The 20,335-nt window shown below is 39.8% G+C and overlaps 2 protein-coding genes across 8 annotated transcripts in view; both read right to left on the bottom strand.

Moving 5' to 3' along the window:
* Window positions 1–13,991, bottom strand: part of itih3b.2 (inter-alpha-trypsin inhibitor heavy chain 3b, tandem duplicate 2) — a 52,043-nt gene extending 38,052 nt beyond the window's left edge. Inside the window, exon 1 of the mRNA XM_049471537.1 lies at window positions 13,882–13,991. Coding sequence (XP_049327494.1) covers window positions 13,882–13,956 — 75 coding nt within the window. The 5' untranslated portion in view covers window positions 13,957–13,991. The remainder of the gene's footprint in view (window positions 1–13,881) is intronic.
* LOC111195448 (inter-alpha-trypsin inhibitor heavy chain H3) overlaps window positions 1–20,335 on the bottom strand; it is a 60,797-nt gene that overhangs the window by 16,892 nt on the left and 23,570 nt on the right. For 2 of the 7 annotated variants that reach the window (XM_049471532.1, XM_049471536.1), the window contains exons 4-14: window positions 9,185–9,347; window positions 7,994–8,104; window positions 7,694–7,822; window positions 6,593–6,709; window positions 6,296–6,464; window positions 5,545–5,655; window positions 3,653–3,834; window positions 2,617–2,796; window positions 2,055–2,182; window positions 898–1,046; window positions 623–691 (exon numbers count right to left, since the gene is read on the bottom strand). The exons of 1 other annotated variant lie outside the window; for it this stretch is intronic. In XM_049471532.1, the coding sequence (XP_049327489.1) occupies window positions 623–691; window positions 898–1,046; window positions 2,055–2,182; window positions 2,617–2,796; window positions 3,653–3,834; window positions 5,545–5,655; window positions 6,296–6,464; window positions 6,593–6,709; window positions 7,694–7,822; window positions 7,994–8,104; window positions 9,185–9,347 (1,508 nt within the window). Of the gene's footprint in view, window positions 1–622; window positions 692–897; window positions 1,047–2,054; window positions 2,183–2,616; window positions 2,797–3,652; window positions 3,835–5,544; window positions 5,656–6,295; window positions 6,465–6,592; window positions 6,710–7,693; window positions 7,823–7,993; window positions 8,105–9,184; window positions 9,348–10,097; window positions 10,203–10,293; window positions 10,455–11,591; window positions 11,698–20,335 lie in introns of those variants that run through there. 4 more of the 7 variants (XM_049471531.1, XM_049471534.1, XM_049471535.1 and 1 more) reach the window with 4 other exon arrangements.

Here is a 20,335-nt window from a genome sequence, read left to right as displayed (position 1 = left end):
GATATATACAAAAAATCAAGAAAGTGCCATTGGGCCCCAGAGGGTTAATTCTGAGCATATCATTTACCAGTATCCTCCTACTCCTCCATATCCTGCTCCTACTCTTCCATATCCTTCTCCTACTCCTTCATATCCTTCTCCTGCTCCTCCATATCCTCCTCCTGCTCCTCCATATCCTCCTCCTACTCCTCCTACTCCTCCATATCCTCCTCCTGCTCCTCCATATCCTCCTCCTACTCCTCCTGCTCCTCCATATCCTCCTCCTACTCCTCCTGCTCCTCCATATCCTCCTCCTACTCCTCCTGCTCCTCCATATCCTCCTCCTACTCCTCCTGCTCCTCCATATCCTCCTCCTGCTCCTCCATATCCTCCTCCTACTCCTCCTGCTCCTCCATATCCTCCTCCTTGTCTATTTGACAAAAGTTGGTACTCGTTATCATGATTCAGTACAACCTCTCCTTTAAGAAGATATTATATGCAAAAATCAAGAAAGAGCCATTGGACCCCATAGGGTTAATTTTGACCACATCATTTCACTGCCAGTTTGGCCATTTCCCCTGAAAAACGTAGTAAAATACACTCTATTATTAGAATTTTAGAACACAAAAGAGAGAGAACAGACCTCCTCCATATGGTACCATTGGTAGTACGTGTCCATGTCCTCCTCTTCCTCCTTCTCCTCTGACTCCTCCTGATGAAAAATGTTATGTTAAAATTCTTGATTCAGTTTTGTATAGTACACATAATCTATTGTTTACAGTGATTTCCTGTTAAACTAATATGAATTATGACCTGGCGTCCACATGCGTGGACATCACTATTTGGGTTGTCTAGACAACAACACTAAATTTAGCTCTACAAAGGCCTGGTAGGACTAAACTAAACTTTCCTCCTCACCTTCTTCAGGTTTGTGGGCGACCTGTGTGTCCGATTTCTGGGGTTTGGTGACCACCATAGACGTCAGCGGAGTCACAAAACTGTACTGAAGAGAGAGATCCAGAGCTTCTTTCTTGGCTGCTTCTTTCTCCGCCCCCGTAAGAGTCAATCTGAGACACAGTTTGTGAGACAATGGTTGTGTTACATATTTACATAATTTACATCATTGTCCCAAATCATCAGACATGTATCAGGGAAGTCAAGAGAAAAGCTAATGCAGAATAATAATACAGAATATAATTATAATCTACACATCCCCTTTATTAATCATTCAAAAGTTCCACTGGGTTGCATGCAATGCAGTTGAGACCATGATGTTCTATTCGAGCGATCTGTAGACGAGCCACCAACCGTTAGCTGTAGCATCTTATGTGGTTGCTGTGTTGCTAGGTGCTTGCTAGATTATATGTGTCTGCAACGGAACTACAACAAAACATGACTTTTAAAACAGCCTGATTTAGGTCGTGTATGTGTGTCTTTGCTATCGTAACGACGGGAAAAGTACACCTTTGCACAGCTTGAAATGCTCAAAAGGTATGTATTCTCTTAATTCTCTTAATTTACCATAGGCATGTTTGAGCGTAATGTGAAATAAACCAATCAGCGTGTAACTTGCTACTTTTACACTTTAAGAGACAGGTGCTCTTAACTGACTTTGACTTTGGCGGATTGCTATTTTAACAGTGCAACACTTCTGCGCTTCTCCGCAGAGGAAACTGACCTGCTCGTTCACAATCCTTCTTCTGTTTATTAATGATGTAAATGTTGGGTTTGTGCACTGCTACTTGTACATGTGTGCATAACAAACAGGTGTGTATGCATGCTGGGTATGTGTCCTTGTTGATAATTCACTGCCAAGATAGCAATGAACATCTAACTAGTGATGCATGTCTAGGTTGTATTCATTCATTTAGTGGCGCACCTGTGTTTTCTGTTGCCAAGATAGCAAGCAATACGCCAGAAATTTGGTGTTCTAGACCACCATGCATGCAGGAGGTGTGTAAATAGACAAATGCTAGCAGGGTGTAAGTTAGCAATGAGCATCGACTTTAAAACTATAAACTCATTATTACTTGGACATACCGTACAAAGAGTAAATCACTCCAGTTTGCACTCACTCTTTTTTCAGCAGCTGTTTGACTTTAAGGTAAGCCCAGACTCGCTGGGTAACGTTTTCATGTTGAGGTTCGACATCAGGTAGATCTGCCAGAGACACTTCCTCCTCATACGTCACTTTATTACTTCTCTAAAAATTAAAAAAGAAAACAACCATCCACGTCACACACACACACACACACAATAGGGCCAATCATGAATGATGTGTCTATTCAGTTCAGGTAGTTGTTTACGGTGTGGACAAAAGATACCAAGTTGCAGTACTGGTGCTAAGAGGTTAAAAGCTAAGGTGGTTACTATGGTATTCTAGGTGGTTGCTAGGGTGTTGTTAGGTGTGGGGCTGCAATTACATAAACATAACCAGCAATGTTGGTTCTAAAAAAAACTTGTCTACTAATCCTTTCAATCATAATCATAGTCCCAATAATACATTGCAGCCCCTAGTCAGATGGTTGCTGTGGTACCCTGTGTGGTTGCTTGGGTGTAACTAGTGTAATTCTATCAATGTGACATCTTTGAAAATGGTCTTTAAATATCAGATTATTTAGACAGAGATGGTCTTACAGAAAATGCAACGACCTCCACTTTGAAACTCTCCAGGCTGTTGTTTGTGATTTCTCCGGCGACTATGATCTCAGAGCCGTTGTAGTACATACTGTAAGCAGTCTCGGTGAGGTTCGACGCTCCCTCATAGAGGAGCTCAAGGTCGGATAAGAGAAGGGTGGCGACCTCATCGTAGAAACCCTGGAGAACATGAAGACAGCACTAAATCAAACGCCATCGACCCAGAACAGCACTGAAATATGGCATTTAACACCAGTGTTGGGCACGTAACTTTGAAAAAGTAATTAGTTATAGTCACTAGTTACTTCTCCAAGAAAGTAACTGAGATACTAACTGAGTTACTCCACTGTAAAATAAACTAGTTACCAGTAAAAGTAACTATAGCCTTACTTTTTTTATTACTTTGTGTTGCTTTGGTGTCTGTGGTGGTTGCTATGCTGTTGCTAAGCAGTTGCTAGGTGGTTGCTGTGGTGTCTGTGGTGGTTGCTTTGACGTTGCTAAGCAGTTGCTAGGTGGTTGTTAAGGTATTGCTATGGAGCCTGTGGTGGTTGCTGTGATGTTGCTAAACAGTTCCTAGGTGGTTGCTGAGGTGTTGCTATGGTGTCCATGATGGTTGCTATATTGATGCTAGGATGTTGCCAGATGGCTGCTAGGGTGTTTTATGGTGTCTGGGGTGGTTGCTATGATAATGCTAAGCAGTTGCTATGTGGTTGCTAAGGTGTTGTTAGGTGAAAACTGTGATTAAAAACAGGGTTATTCCACCAAATATTGATTGTTTCTGAACTCTTAAAACTTTATGAATATGAACTTGTGGACTGAAAGCTCTGCATCTTTTTTTGTTATTTCAGACATTTCTCATTTTCTGTAAATAAATGCTCTAACTGACAATATTTTTATTTGGAATTTGGGAGAAATGTTGTCCGTAGTTTATAGAATAAAACAACAATGTTCATTTTACTCAAATATAAACCTATAAATTTTCAGAGCTGTATATAGTTTATATGACCTGTCCTGTACTTGTAATATTTATTCCTACCTGTAGTTGGTCAGAAGCGTCCGAGTCGTCGTAGATCCTGCGAGCGAATCCATTGTTCTCCAGAGCCATCTTCTCCAGGAAATCAAAATTAACATCAAATCCAAAGCCCAGACAGTACAGAGACATCTTCTTCCCAATGGCCTCTTTCACATTGACTCGAATCCTGTCTGGATTGCTTTCACCTGTGGGAGGCAGGAATGTCAGCATTACAGTGGTGTGAAAAAGTGTTTGCCCCCTTCCTGATTTCCCAGGCCTGATTATTGCCACACCTGTTCTCAATAAAGACATCACTTAAATAGGACCTGCCTGACAAAGTGAGGTTCACCAAAAGATCCTAAAAGCTGCACATCATGCCAAGATCCAAAGAAATTCAGGAACAATTGAGAAAGAAGGTAATTGAGATCTATCAGTCTGGAAAGGGTTATAAAGCCATTTCCAATGCTTTGGGAATCCAGCGAACCACAGTGAGAGCCATTGTCCACAAATGGCGAAGACATGGAACAGTGGTGAACCTTCTCAGGAGTGGCCGGCCGCCCACAATTGACGCAAGAGGGCAGCGACGACTCATCCAAGAGGTCACAAAAGACCCTACAACAACATCCAAAGAACTGTTGTGTTGTCTTTGACTAATATTAAAATTGGTTTGCTGTTCCGAAACATTTAAGTGTGACAAACATGCAAAAAATCACACCACTGTATTTCAATAGAACGGTCAGAAATGGCTGATTATCAAGTTTTGGAGTGCTTGATAATCGTTCAGTACTAGAGGAATCGTTTATTTAATTTAAAACTACTATTACTTTTAATGTGGCACAACACGCTAGGCGTTACTTCACACGCAGGAAGAAGGAGGAGGCGGAGGTTTTTAGTTGGAAGCAGGAATATGGAAGCGGCGAATGTGAATGCTATAAGTTACGAGAAAAAAGCATTTTAGACTCGACAGCAAGAACAACACAATGACATGTATTCGGCCTTCAGTGCTGCACCATCTCAGCCCAAGACGCACAGAACGGAGCGGTGGAGCCGAGAAAGCAGGTCAATTTTAACTTATAACAAATCAATGAGATTAACATTAATGTACCTCAACAACAGAACGACTCTCAGCTCTGTGCTGATTATTAGGAATACTGTCTAATGTGTCTAACAGCGCTCAGAAGGGGTAAAAATCATAGTAAAAATCATGAATCTGATTGGTTAGATTGTCCTGCAACTTTGCCAATAGACTCATTACTACACCCTTCAAAAAATCAGAAAAAGGGTCACGCAGTCACATGGGGGCAGAAGCCATTTTAAAAAGCATTGATTGGTTAAAACCGCTGTCAGTCAGATAAGAGTCCCGTAGCAACTGAAAATTTGAATTCTTACACTTACAATAGCTATAATATATATTTCCTGATTAAAAATGATGTAATAATGTAAATGCATTTATTGTCACCCCTTCTCTGAAGGGTTAGAAGGGCCTCACTGCACACCACTGCTTGATACTTACAAGATATCCTAAGTTAAAAGTTTTTTTTAAAAGTTAAAATTTAATCTAAGTTATTGTTTACTTCCTTATTGTGTTTTATTTATTTTTGTTTGTGTTTGCAACTTGGAAATGTAAATCTAAAGAGGAAATCAACTGGTTATTCATTATTCAGTGAAATGTCTTGTTTTCTCTTGCGTGTTTTCACACTGGGGCTTAAAACAGATAAGAACCAAATCAAACAAATAGAATCAGCAGTAGGGCGGCGCTGAACGGGTCGTGTTTGTATTCTGGATCGATTTCAGCTTGTTTTACGGTAAAAACTACTGAACTTTGCTCAAGTTGCAATATTCATGTGATGACATGAGTCAACATATAACATGTGGTGCTGCAACTCCGGGGGGGTGTTGGGTTGGTGTTTTTGTACCTTCATTCGGGTCTCCATCAGTCAACAGAATGAGGATGGAGGCGGAGCCTTCTCGCCGGTGTTTGTTGAGCATCTCCACCCCCATCAGAACTGCAGAATTGATGTTAGTGGCTGCGAGAGAAAAGTCAACTCTTAAAACTTTAGTGATTAATTACACAGAATATTGATTTTCCTTTAACCCAATGTATCCCTACTGGCTCTGTGAGTAGCGTTAAGAGATTTTTTATTCACACATCTCTCAGTGGTCTGTCTCCTCATTAATAATACAGCTGTGCTGAGCGAAACGTTTCGGGGCTACTGGAAAATTATTCGGGGCTATGGCCCAATCCCGTTTCTGTGTCCCGATTCTCCTTTATACAGAGATTTTTCAGATGTGTACTTTAAACGAAGGGGTATGAGAATCACAGGTACGAAACCCACAAATGTACTGTAAATATTTTCCTTGTTAAAAGTGACGATTAGAACTATAATACCGCAGTTTAAGAAAGGAAGAGCGAGAGTTTCCTCTCTGGTACAGGATAAGTTCATCAGAGTTACCAGCCTATTATTATTTTGGTATTTTGGTTTGTTTTTAACATGTTTAAGTTACTGCATGATTCCTTATGTGTTCCTTCATAGTCGGAATCACTTCACTTCATTGTTCATTTACTATGAAAAACTAGGAAAAAATACAAAATTAAAATATTAAATTAGAAGGTTTGTCCAAACTTGAATATTTGCTCCCAAAAAAACAATTTTCAAACCGTCTTACCTCCTCTATCCTGAATGGTTTTCACAAACTGCTTCGCTAAATTCACGTTGCTGCTGGTGGCCTGGATCAGCTCGGGTTTCCAGACGTCGACCCTACTGTCAAACAGGATCAGCCCAAAGTGGTCATCCCTATCGAGGTCTCCCAAAATTTGATCCAATGCACTCCGGGTCTAATATAAACAGTAACAGAGTTTATTACCCATAATAGTCCATAAGGAACAGGGTCAGCTCTAATTTCCTACAAACTGAAGGAAATGGAAGTAAACACATAAAGGTATATTTATTATATTTGGCGCACCTGCTGGATTTTCCTGCCGCTCATGGAGCCGCTCCGGTCGATGATGAAGACCACATTTTTCGGAGTTTGAATCAAATTAGAGGGTGCAAAGCAGTGCACGAAATAATTATTCATTATCTGTTGGAGAGAACAGATCAGAAAACGATGCTTCTTCTTACATTTTAAATTCAATCCAATTCGCTTTTTACAACAGAATTTGTCACAAAGCAGCTCACAAAGGCGTCACATCAATGTCAAAAGTCGAGGACGTAAAAATACCAGTAGAAGGCGCAAAAAATACCAGTTGAAAAAAAATTCACCAGTGTGTTTTAACATTTTGCGTGTGTAAATGATGATGTAAATTCGTGCCAGCTAGCTAACTCTCCTGCCGTCTCGTGGAGATAGGCGGTCCATCACGAACCCCGGCGATATCAGCCAATAGCGTTCGCTGAGGGAGGTGACCTTGACTCCGCCCCCAAACTGTCAAAACCACCCCTTTTAAAACTCGAACGCAAAAATCTCACCCAAGAGGAGAAAAATTAAGCTCGAGAGCAACATTTTAAGAACTTTCAAGAAAGTATCCTCAAGTGCAGTCCTCGCAAAGACCATCAAAAACGCTATAAAAAGAAAATAAGAGACCACTTAAAAATAATGAGTTTCTTTGATTTTACCAAATTGAAAACCTCTGGAATATAATCAAGAGGAAGATGGATGATCACAAACCATCAAACCACCAAACTGAACTGCTTGAATTTCTGCACCAGGAGTAAAGCAGCATAAAGTTATCCAAAAGCAGTGTGTAAGACTGGTGGAGGAGAACATGATGCCACATGCATGAAAATTGTGATTAAAACCAGGGTTATTCCACCAAATATTGATTTCTGAACTCTTAAAACTTTATGAATATGAACTTGTTTTCTTTACATTATTTGAGGTCTGAAAGCTCTGCATCTTTTTTTGTTATTTTAGCTTTTTTTTGGAATTTGGGAGAAATGTTGTCTGTTGTTTAGAGAATAAAACAACAATGTTCATTTTACTCAAACATAAACCTATAAATAGCAAAATCAGAGAAACTGATTCAGAAACTGAAGTGCTCTCTTAAATAATATTGTAAATAATTACCTGTATGTCTCCGTTGGGGTTTGTTCTCTCCACATCATACGTTATGATTAAATCTCCATTCAGTCCATTTTCTGTACAGCTGGAACACGTGGTCTGCTGATCACTGGTGGGGTAGAAGTGTATCCATGCCTAGAATAAGATTTCAGATAAAGAAGGCTCTTCCTTATTTTTTCCACATTTAATCCGGTTAATCTCTGTAGCTTTTTAAACGACGCAGGCGCAAAGCATGAAAACAGACTGTTGGTGAGGTGTAAGATAGTAATGAGCTTCTCAGGGTGCTAAATAGAGCATTGTTCTCACCTCTTTACCAGATCGGGCTGTGGTCACAGCATTGGTCAGTTCACCACTGTTCAGATCTCCTTTCACCTCCAGGAAGGAAATGCCTGGATTCTCTTTAATAGAGACGTCAATCTAAAAAAGGTGCAGAACAAGAGAATCGACCCAATTCACCCAAAATGACCCAAATGAGCTTGTTTTATGTTCAGCAGCACATTCAGAGTGCATGTAGCTGCACCAGAAGACAGTTCAAACTCATTAGGACGAGCCCTGCCATGCTAAAGTAAATTAACTCAAAAAATAACTTAATAAATAACTTAAGTTGAGTTATACTCTGTAAGCTACTAAACTTTTGCAAAGATCTATTTGTTTGCACATTTTAAATTAGCTCACACAGATTCTATATAGCCTGTATAATTCTATCTATTTGGCCAAAGCAAAGTCTGTTATCCTGAAAAAAGAAAAAAAAATCAGCCAGTGCTTGGCATCCGTCTTGTAGTCCTTCTGGGATCTAAGCTGTCTACATCTATCAAATGTTTTAGCAATATTTACTTACATTTTTCTCCGACTCTGTGGGCTATTTGTCAAAAGTACGTACTTCTTTACATATTTCACTAAATGTATTTTCACCTGATGTATTTTGGTTACCTGCCAGAGAAGCTTAGAGTTGTTAACTCTTTGTTTCATGCTATTTATTTCATAACTGATGTTTTTTTTACTGTTATTTGTTTTGTTTTGTTTGTTTTTTTTGTGCTGTCCAGTTTGTCAACACTCCGTCCTGTTACCTAAATTAATTCTCAATCTTATTTTTTTAAACACAAATTTTGGGAAAACCACTAGAATGTGTTCAGTGTCCTCATGCTATTAGCATAGCCTCCATTTAGCTATTTTTGAACTGCCATGTTGAACTGCCAAGTTGTTCCTAGCGCTGTTAGCTCCTATCTGACTAATAAACGGGTTGATGTAGACGCGTTGCTTTTCCTGATTGACTCGTTTTTCTAAATATTTTCTTTTACCAGCCACTGCAGACAATGGAGGCTTCATGTGCAGCATCATAAACAACTCAGAGAGACTTATTGTATTTCACAAAGAACAAGAAAAAGTGGATTTTAGTGGAAGGCAATGAGTATCTTCGCTTCTAGGGAGGGATAGGACGGGCACTTTGGGCGGCTGTATGACGTCCTAAATAAAACTTGATAATTCTGATTACTGTACCTTAAAATCTGCTACAGGCTGCATGGGCTGAGTGTGGATCAGTAGGTCATATTTTCCGTGGCGTCGCTGCAGCAGCTCCTCATAGGTGAGTTCAAAGGTGACTTTACTGAGAGCCGCGACCGTCACTGAGGTTTTAAACTCCTCCAGAGTCCGACCCACTGAACTGAGACACACACACACACACACATATATACACACACATGGGTTTCTGCACTATAGGACTACATTTGTTCTTTTTTGTAACTTTTTTACTTGAAGTAGTTTTGAAACCAGTAGTTTTACACTTTTACTTAAAGAGTAAAAAGCTGACATGTCAGGTTGGGAGCACAAGAAAAGTACAAGAAAACAAAACAAGCAAACACTAGCTACAAAAAATAAAGAAACAAAGAGTCACAGAGATCATAGAACCTGCAAAAACAAAGGAACATGTAACCTGACTGACGACAAGACACACCTGGGAATGGGTAACAAGGGGGCGGAGCTACAGATAAACAGAGATGAACACACTGAAGACAGAAAGGCAGAGCCTTGGGATAAACACACTGTGTATGTGCAGAGGAAAGGTAAAAAAACTAACAAAAAGGAGCTGGTAATAAGCAAGTAAGATAAAAAAAACGTTGAGTAGAAGAGCAAGGAAGCTAGATTTAATATCCTGTAAGGTAACAAAGTGAACAATAGGGGGGTATTTATACAAGGAAGTCCAGGTGTGAGCAATCAGAAGCTCGGTGAGAGTGAACGCTGTGGCGTCACATGATCATGGAAGTCCGTTGAGCGAGCATGCTGGGAAATGAAGTACTTTAAATGGAGGACTTCAATATCTACAGGAGTATTTTAAACACTAGTATCTATACTATCTTCTACCTACAGAGTAATGAATGTGATACTTCTGAAACCTTTGGTTTTGCGGTTGTACCTGACCACTCCGGCACTTTCTCCTCGAGCGACTGCTTCACTGTACTGCTGCTGAGCTGCTTCCTTCTCCTTCACCACTCCATCATACGTCTTACCCTCTATAGTCCTGAAGAGATAGATGTGTGTTTAAAGAGTAAATCCAGGCATATAAACGTAATGGATTTGAGTTAACCAAGTTAATGATCAGATTTACTCACATTCTGAATTTGCTGATGAAGGCATTCTTGGGAATCTTGACCTCAAAATGGATTTCCTTGGAATCCGTGTGTCGATTTTTTACCCGGCTGGTGATGACCGTGATGGCGTAGCGGCTGGTGACGGTGGAGTTGATGTGGAAGCTGCTGATTTCAACATCTTCCTGTGGTGAGGAAACAGAGCAACACATAAACATTGATAACACCAACGTTTCTGATCTTTTAGTGAGGTTGGATTGTGTATTTTAGTCTTTGAATAGATAAAACAATGTAAAACATCCCAACACATCCCAATAAACTAACAGCCCCAATATTGAAAGAAGCATTGCTCTGAAGCTCTGCCACTATGCTGGGGAGGTCGCTTGTTCGAATTCCACCCATGAAGCTCGCCATCAGCTGCTGGAGCCCTGAGAGAGTTGCCCTTACAATTGACCTTGCTCTCTCTGGGTGGGTACAGTACAGTAGATGGCGCTCTTTCCCCTCATCACTCCTATAGGGTGATGTGGATCAGCACAAGGCTGCGTCTGTGAGCTGATGTATCAGAACCGAGTCGCTGCGCTTTCCTCCGAGCGTTAGCGCTGTGATGCTACTCAACAATGTTGCATCAGCAGCAGCTCAAAAAGAGGCGGCGTCTGACTTCAAGTTCTTGTGTTGGGGTGTCACTAGTGATAGAGGGATATACAGCTGAGTAGCAGCTAAATAGGAGGGACATTTTTTTATTTATTAAGTATTTTCACAGTATAAATAGAAACTACAGGGTTTGAATGATGGTGACATCTACAAAAAGACCAAAATTGATTTTTTTTCCTATTTTTTACATTTTCAAATGTAATTTTGGTCACATTACTATTGTATGTAACACTGATGTTGGCCTTAGCCTTTTTATTAAATCAGATTTCTTTCAGACCATTAAGGCTTAAAATTTAAAAAACAGAAAATAGGGTGTACAACTTGGTGAAAATAAATTTCTTTCATCTCTTTTTCCAGTTTTCTGTTTTTTTTTTTTTTTTTTCATTTCAGCCATGTATAATAGGGATTTTAGGATTTTTATTTTTTTTTCGTATTGTGCTCCAACCTACATTTTTTTAACATCATTAAACGCAAAACTTAGAAAGTTAAATATATTTATCCTGAGAAAATTTCCTGAAAAGATATTTAATGTGTTTAATAAATATTAAAGCCCATTTATTTCCTCTACTAAAAAATTGTAAAAATGTCATTTTACGCCCCATTTTCTATAATCAGATTTAGCACCAAACTAAGCACAGACACAGTAAAGCTCACCTGGCCTCTGAACGTACCTGTACGGGCGGGGCCGTGGTAAAACACACAAATAAGAGCCCCAGTAGAGCGGCGCTGACCGTGGCTCCACTCATGATGACCCACGCTGGACTGAAGTCTGAACACACACTGAGGCTTTTAAATAAACCCTGCAGGCTCTGCTATTGGTCACCACAGATAAACCCCCCGACAACAGCCCTGCAGTCATTAACCCCTTACCGTAAATCTGCTGTAAACATCAACTGAGATGCAGTTGAAGAGTAAAGGTGTGTGTATATATATATATATATATGGAAAATATTAAGAGACCACTTCAGTTTCTCTGATTTTGCTATTTATAGGTTTATGTTTGAGTAAAATGAACATTGTTGTTTTATTCTATAAACTACAGACAACATTTCTCCCAAATTCTAAATAAAAATCTTGTCATTTGTATAATTTATTTGTAGAAAATGAGAAATGGCTGAAAACAAGTTCATATTCATAAAGTTTTAAGAGCTCAGAAATCAAAGTTTATTGGAATAACCCTGTTTTTTAAGCATGTTCTCCTCCACCAGTCTTACACACTGCTTTTGGATAACTTTATGCTGCTTTACTCCTGGTGCAAAAATTCAAGCAGTTCAGTTTGGTTTGATGGCTTGTGATCATCCATCTTCCTCTTGATTTTATTCCAGAGGTTTTCAATTTGGTAAAATCAAAGAAACTCATCATTTTTAAGTGCTCTCTTAATTTTTTTTTCAGAGCTTTACATATATGATACCTGACGTTTAATTATATATATATATATATATATATATATATATATATATATATATATATACATTGAAATTACAACTATTAAGATATCCTTTACGCACACATTATAGTAATAAGCCATTATTGAGTAAAATAAAGTAAATTAATCAGACAATTTCATTGGCTTACTGAAGTAATAGTTCAACATGTTTCCACTTAGCATTATATAGATTATATAAACATGCATAAAATGTTGAGCTGGAGTTGTTGGAGATGGCAGCGTTGGCATTATTGGAAAAAAATGCTAAATAATGGCTGAATTTGTTTAGAGCTCATTTTCCGTGACCATTATATTTTTGTTTGGCCCCTGATGAAGACTGGCTTATAAACCGTTTCAGATTTCCAAAAGCGAAAGAGGATAAGATCACAAGCGGAGTGCGTGATGGCTGGCTACTTGTTAAGCAACTAGTTTAAAGCATTTAAATGAAATCATTTAATTTTTAAAAGCATTTTAGAATCATTACTTTTAAACATGGGTAATTATTAGTTATCACACTACGCAGCTTTCTACACTTTCCTTTCTTTACTTGCATTTTATACTCTAGCACTGGAGTCACTGATAAACTGATAAACTACTGAGAAGGATTTAATTCTGTGTTCATTTAAAGCGGCGGAACTTTTATTGTCTTTACGGTTTACCTGCTTTGTGGTGCACTAAAGTCACAGACCAATCACATGCGGAGTCGCTAAATGACGTCAACACATAATTTGCATAATACATGTTTTTGAAGCTGTAAAGGATTAAGGTTGTGGGAGTGAAAAAAGTGTGTGAAAAACATCCTAAATATGTTAGAAATGTTACAAATGAACAACATCTCTTGCTTTTTTTAATAGGCCGTCACTTTTTACAAAAACTTAATTTTTACGTGAATTACATGAATGAGTTTTTTTTGCCGTGTTCTTAAATGTTATTATAAGAGCAGCAGTTAGCCAAAAGTGTTAATTTACATTTTTTTTTAGGGTTTTTGTTTGTTTTATTTTTTATTTTTTTAAGTTTTCTTTATTTTTAAAGCTATCATAGACAAATTGTTCAATGGTTCAATAGATATTTAGCTTTTTACAAAGAGTCAGACACTGTGGAGGAGGTGAGTGACAGGCTACGTGGTGAATGAGGTGAGAGACTGACTGAGACTGTGTGAGTTAAACTCAATATTTTGTTCGTTTTACTCTGAAGACAGTTATATTTACATCCTGATATAACACCACAAAAACTCGCGTGATTTGTCGGTAGTTTAAAAACCAGGACATTTCCTCACTTTTTGAAAAAAAAACAGGACACCTGGGACAGAACGTGAAATACGGACGTTTGGTCACCCTAAATTAACACTGTTCAGAGTTAATCTCCAGTACTATTGGTTTAAACTCAGTTTTATCTTTTTGCACACTGAGACTAAAACTCAACAGATAAGACATGTAACTTTAACTATGCACAGTTTTGTGTGTTTAGGGTTAAACTCTCCTGTAGTTTAATAACACCAGCAGCCGATCCGCGAGTAACACGACCTCTGAACTCACCCTCAGGGTTGGAGCCGTGGAGACGCAGACGAGTAAGAATCCGAACAGAGCTGCTACAGATTCAGCTCCAGCCATGATGAATTCAGCAGCACTGAGGTCTTTTTTTCATATTATTTTTTATTGAACTGGCATTCGAAAGACAAGCATCTTTTTTTCATTATAAGCCCCCCCCAAAAAACAGACAAACAACCAGAAAAAAACACCCCACACTATCAACCCCACCACCCATCCCCTATACCCAACTTAAGCTGCCTTATGGTTACAAAAAAAAAAAAAAAGCAGGGGAGTTCATGTACAGATTTGGTTTACTTTCCCACACACTAGGATGCGCAATAAAAGTAATGTTGGAAGTTTACTCAGTCTAAGGTGATGTTTTGCATATTTTCAAAGTAAGATTTTTAGTTGATCCTCTAAGTGAATGCTTAATCTTTTCTTATTTAAGAAATAGTAAAAGGTCACTTAGCCAGTGTATAAATTTGGGTGGGTTGGCCGATTTCCAATCTTGCAAAATTTCTCTCCTTGCTAGGAGAGAGTAGCAAAAGCAATGACTTCTTTCTCTTTGTTTTTAACTGGGCCAGCGTTTCCTAGAACCCCAAAAATAGTTGTTTCCAAACTGGGTTGCACATCAACATCAAGTGCTTCTGATAAAAAATGAAAAGTACTTGTCCTGTGGACAGATTCTCCTGATCCACCTGAGCTGTGGATCTCTGCAGCTCCTCCAGAGTGATCATGGTCCTCTTGGCTGCTTCTCTACTTATTGCTCATCTTGATGTTGTTGGATTAAATAGCGCTTTGTGAGATGTTCAATGCTTTGGGTATATAAGTGTTTAACACTTCTCTATAGCTTTGATATCTATGACCTGTCTGGTCAGTTTCTCGGTCTTAATGATGCTGTTTCATCACTAATGTTCTCTAATGAACCTCTGAGGCAGAGAACAGAACAGGTGAATTTATACAACAACAAAAAAAAAAATACACACAACTGGACTCTATTAACTAGTTAGGTAACCTTGATCACACTGGATTTTATTAATGTATATGTTTGCTGTGTTCCTACATGGACTTCTAATTGCTTTTCTTTAAACATGTATTTATTCTTTCCACTCTTCCATAAAGGCCAGATTCGTGTTGTCCACATCTATCAGTTTTCAGATTCTTCCACCTGAGCTGTGGATCTCTGCAGCTCCTCCAGAGTGACCATGGACCATAATCAACATTGTGAGAAAATGAGAAATTTTGAGATTTTGCCATTTCATTTTTTATTGTTACATTAAACTTTGTTCATTCACATGTTACCAACCATATCCACAAACATCTTGACCAATTACTACTCTAATATAATTTGTGGTTCAGCTCTAATTTAAAGTTTACTGTAATTTACGTCACTCATCACAGACAGATCACCAGTTCAAACATTAAGCGTAAAGCAGCACTACTCACACGTCTTTTTCTACAGTTTATACCAGCATTGCTTTCCTGCTTCTAACATTAAAGCATTTTATTTTCAACCAAAACTGATTCTTTTCTCTTTCTTCACTCTCTGGAAAAAAGGATGTTTTCTCTAAAGCTGAGCCACAGTGAAGTCAGAGAGCTCTCCCTGCAGAGCAAACTGCAGCCGTACCAGCCAGCATCCAACACTCGGGGCTGAAGAGAGTCTGTAGTCTTTAGCGGCGCTCCTGAAAATAATAAAACAACCGGTTACATTAAAAAACAGCACTTTACAGAAGAGCTGAACTGTAGTTTAGTTATTTAGTGCACTTACAACAATGCAGCCTCTTCCTGATCACTGATTTTGATTTTATTTGCTGGCAGCTCCTCATACTGCAGGCTGGTTTTTGCTGGAACAACAGAAATATAACATAAATATACTTTGCAGCGGTGTCGTAATTAACAAAGCTGGACTGCTATGCACTGGAAACTCATTGTTTTTAGCCACAAATGCATACTGTCAAATATCAACTTACTGTAGTGAAAAAATAACCGCAATAATTTCTTTCGCATATGTTTTATAGCATATATTTTCACCACATGTTCAAATGTTTGTGCACATTTTGTGTTAGCGACACAGACTGCTGTATTAGAGAAGTACATTTCTTACCCAGAATGCCCTGTAAGCTGCCATGCTTGGGTTGTTGACGAACAGCCGGCCAGAGAAACACATTTCCACCTTCCTTATGAAGCAGAATCACAACACGCACTCCTCCCAAAGTGACGTCCAGTTCACTGTCCCTCAGAATCAGTGACACACTGCAGGAACGCATCACATCACATCACATCAAATCACATTACAAACATCACAATGCATAACATCATATAACAAAACATCACATCACAACGCATATCACAACATATTACATCACATCACAACATGTCACATCATTACAACACAACACATCATACCCTAAAAAAATCACATCACAACCTATAACATCACAACACATCAAATCACATCACATAACAATACATCACATCATATCACAATGCATCACATCATATCAAATTACAGCACATCACAATGCATAACATCATATTAAAAAACATCACATCACAACGCGTATCACAATATATTACATCACATCACATGTCACATCATTACAACACATCACGTCATACCCTAAAACATCACATCACAACCTATAACGTCACAACACATCAAATCACATCACATAACAATACATCACATCACAATGCAATATCTTGGCAACGCCTGGAAATAGGTATAATGGCGGGTTGTAAAATTTCACTGCTAGCGTTTACGATGGCAATGGAGGTGATTATTAGGGCTTCTAAGTGGGTCGTAGGCGGGGAGAGGCTGCTTGATGGCACCCGGCTCCCACCAGTTAGGGAATTTATGGACGATATGACAACATTAACGCCCACGGTGCCATGTACCCGGCGACTGCTAGGGAAGTTAAATGATAATCTTAGGCTGGCTAGGATGAAAGTTAAACCGAGCAAGTCTAGGAGTGTATCAATCATTAAAGGGAAGTTGATACAAGAAAGGTTTATGATGGAGGGAGAAGTCATACCATCTATATTAGAAAAGTCAGTTAAGAGTTTAGGTAGGTGGTATACTGCAGCACTGAATGATAAAGAGCAGGTGGAAGGGTTGAGGACAGAAATGGTGGAGGCCATTAATAGAATTGATAAGTCTTTTCTGCCAGGTAAATTAAAATAGTGGTGTCTGCAGTTTGGTTTGTTGCCTCGTCTAAGGTGGCCACTTACAGTTTATGATATTCCGATTTCTGAGGTTGAGAGGTTAGAAAGGGTTATGAACAAGGCTATAAGGACATGGTTGGGGGTGCCGCGTTGCCTTAGTAGTGTGGCGTGGTGTGGGAGAGGGATGCTGGAACTGCCGTTGACGAGCTTGGTTGAGGAGTTCAAATGTGCTAAGGTAGGACGTGAAATGCAGTTGTTAGGGTCAAAAGACAGGCTGGTTAAAGCAACAGCACCAGTGACTAGGTCTGGGAGAAAGTGGAATGCTCGAGAAGCTACTCAAGCCGCAAGGAGGGCACTGGAGCACAGGGATGTTGTGGGGCAGGTGCAAAATGGGAGGGCAGGATTAGGTTTAGGTGATTCTTGGAAAGCATTCGGCAAGGCCACATCACCTGAGAAAAGGCGTATGGTTACAGGGTTTATTCGTGAGCAGGAGGAGGAAGCAAGGAGAGCAAAAGCAGCAGGGCAGAGTAAACAGGGGCAGTGGATGAGATGGGAAAGTGTAGAGAAGCGGAGAATCACCTGGTGAGATTAATGGGGATTGGATACAGGCCGTATAAAGTTTCTTTTGGGAGCTACATATGATGTTCTGCCAACGCCACAAAACCTTGCTCAGTGGGTGGGTGAGGATCCAAGTTGTAAGCTATGTGCAGGAAGTGGCACGCTGAAGCACATTTTGTCGGCATGTAAGGTGAGTCTATCCCACGGGCGCTACACATGGAGGCATAATCAGGTACTTAGATCTCTTGCAGGTGCACTTGATAAGAAACGGTTAGAAGTTAATAACATGCCCGTGGTAGGCTGCAGTAGGGTAATCAAGTTTGTGCGTGAGGGGCAGCATAGTGGAGAAACAGCACAGTGCTTGAAAACTGCTGGTAAGTGGGCTAGTGCACGAGATTGGAAGTTATTAGTGGATGTAGGCAGTAAACTGCAGATCCCGGAGTGCATTCTGGTTACAACCTTGAGGCCGGATGTAGTGTTGTACTCTGAAAGTAAGCAGATGCTGTATTTTATAGAGCTGACTGTTCCGTTTGAAGACGAGGTAGATGGAGCTTATGAAAGGAAAAGGCTGAAGTATACAGACTTGGTGGCTGAGGTGAGAGAGCGTGGGTGGCAAGCGTATATTAGACCGGTAGAGGTAGGTACTAGAGGCTTTGTTGCAAAGTCTGCCACAAGACTACTGTCTGAATTCGGAATTAGAGTGTGCTGAGGACAGTAGTGAAGGAGATGTCAGATGTAGCTGAAAGATCTAGTCAGTGGTTGTGGTTCAGAAGGGCTGAGGCGACGTGGGGAAGGGAATGAGTTTGTGCTTCTACAGCAGGCTTGGAGGGGGGTGGGTCTGGGACGCCAGACTTCACTGTTGAGCCTTCTGGAGGTGTCGTGGGCCTAATTCAGCGAAACACTGACGAAGGAAGGTGCCTGCCTGATGACCCCTGAGAAGAGCTTGCACTGAAGTTTGTGTTAGAGTTTGGATGAAGGGGATTGGTGTGTTCCTGCTGTTCTTGTAGTAATTTGTCTCATGAGTTTTTGCAGACGTCTGAGTACTTGGCAGTTGAGGCACGGACCATGAACATAGTTCGCTATGCTTCTGGATTCTTGTCGAGCCGGTATCAGATGGTAGTGGTTGCTGTGTTCTGCTCATGCAACTTATAATGTTATTTATTGTGTGTGATTGTGCTTAAGTAAGTGTGTTGTTGCCATAGTTAAAGGAAGTGAGCTTAGATTAAGGAGGGATTCTGTTTGTTCATTGGTTATTTTTCGGTAGGTCTGGATACTTGGCAGTTGAGGCAATGGACCATGAACATAGTGTTAGGCTGTGCTTCTGGATCCTTGTCGAGCCAGTATCAGACTGTGGTGGTTTTGGCTATTGTTGTTAGTTGAGTGAGTAGTAGATCCTGGCTGAGCCCTATGCATAACCCCAGCTGTTATGTGCAGGATTTGTCAATTTCCTGTATTATATTACTTATAACAACACATCACAACACATAATATCATATCCCAAAACATCACATCACAATGTATAACATCATATCACAACCCATCAAATAACATCACAACATATCACATCATACCCCAAAACATCACATCACAACCTATAACATTACAACACATGAAATCACATCACATAACAATACATCACATCACAATGCATTCCAACACATAACATCACATCCCAAAACATCCAAACGTATAACATCATATCACAACCCATCACAAAACATCACAACATGTCACATCACATTACAACACAACACATCAAATCACATCATACCACAAAACAGCACATGCATAACAACCCATCCCATCATCCCATCACATCCCATCACATCATACCCGTCTGCCTGATGCACGGTGGGTACCTGTCCCCAAACGAGCCTGAACGCTTTCTGACCATCAGAGAAGTTGATATCAGCGGTGCTGACGCTCAGGTGATGATCCGTTTTATAATGAAGTGCAATTTGATCGAAACCCGTCCCGGATTGGGTCAGCTCACCGCTCATAGAGAATCCTATAAGTGAGGAAAATATTACAGGAAATATTATTCTAATGTTTGTTCAGACTTTTCAGATTTTGTATTTGATTGAAATTTTGAAAATCGTGTATCATTTTCATTTTACTCCACAATGATGTGCAACTTTGTGTTGGTTTCTTACTTAAAATCTTAATGAATACATTTACAGGGTTTGGACAATGAAACTGAAACACCTGTCATCATTTCAGTGTGGGAGGTTTCATAGCTAAATTAGAGCAGCTTGGTGGCCAATCTTCATTAATTGCACATTGCACCAGTAAGAGCAGAGTGTGAAGGTTCAATTAGCAGGGTAAGAGCACAGTTCTGCTCTAAATATTGCAATCAAAAGCATACCACCAAGAAGGACCAACCACATACAACAGGATTAACTGTGGACACTGTAAGAGGAAGCTGTCTGAAAGGGATGTTCGGGTGCTAACCCAGATTGTATCCAAAATACATAAAACCACGGCTGATCAAATAACGACAGAATTCAGTGTGCACCTCAACTCTCCTGTTTCCACCAGAACTGTCCGTCACCACAATACATTATTGTGCTCTAAAACCAGGTGTTTCAGTTTCATTGTCCAACCCCTGTAAGTTTGTGTTTGTAAGGTGACAAAGCAATGTGAAAAGGTTGAAGGGGTATGAATACTTTTGCAAGCCGCTGCGTATCTTTAATGACTTACCTGAAGAGAGGTCCTTCAGAAGTAGGAGTTTGGAAGC

The sequence above is a fragment of the Astyanax mexicanus genome, chromosome 24 (genome assembly GCF_023375975.1).
Source record: "Astyanax mexicanus isolate ESR-SI-001 chromosome 24, AstMex3_surface, whole genome shotgun sequence".
NCBI lineage: Eukaryota > Metazoa > Chordata > Actinopteri > Characiformes > Acestrorhamphidae > Astyanax > Astyanax mexicanus.
This window is presented reverse-complemented; position numbering and strand designations above follow the sequence as displayed.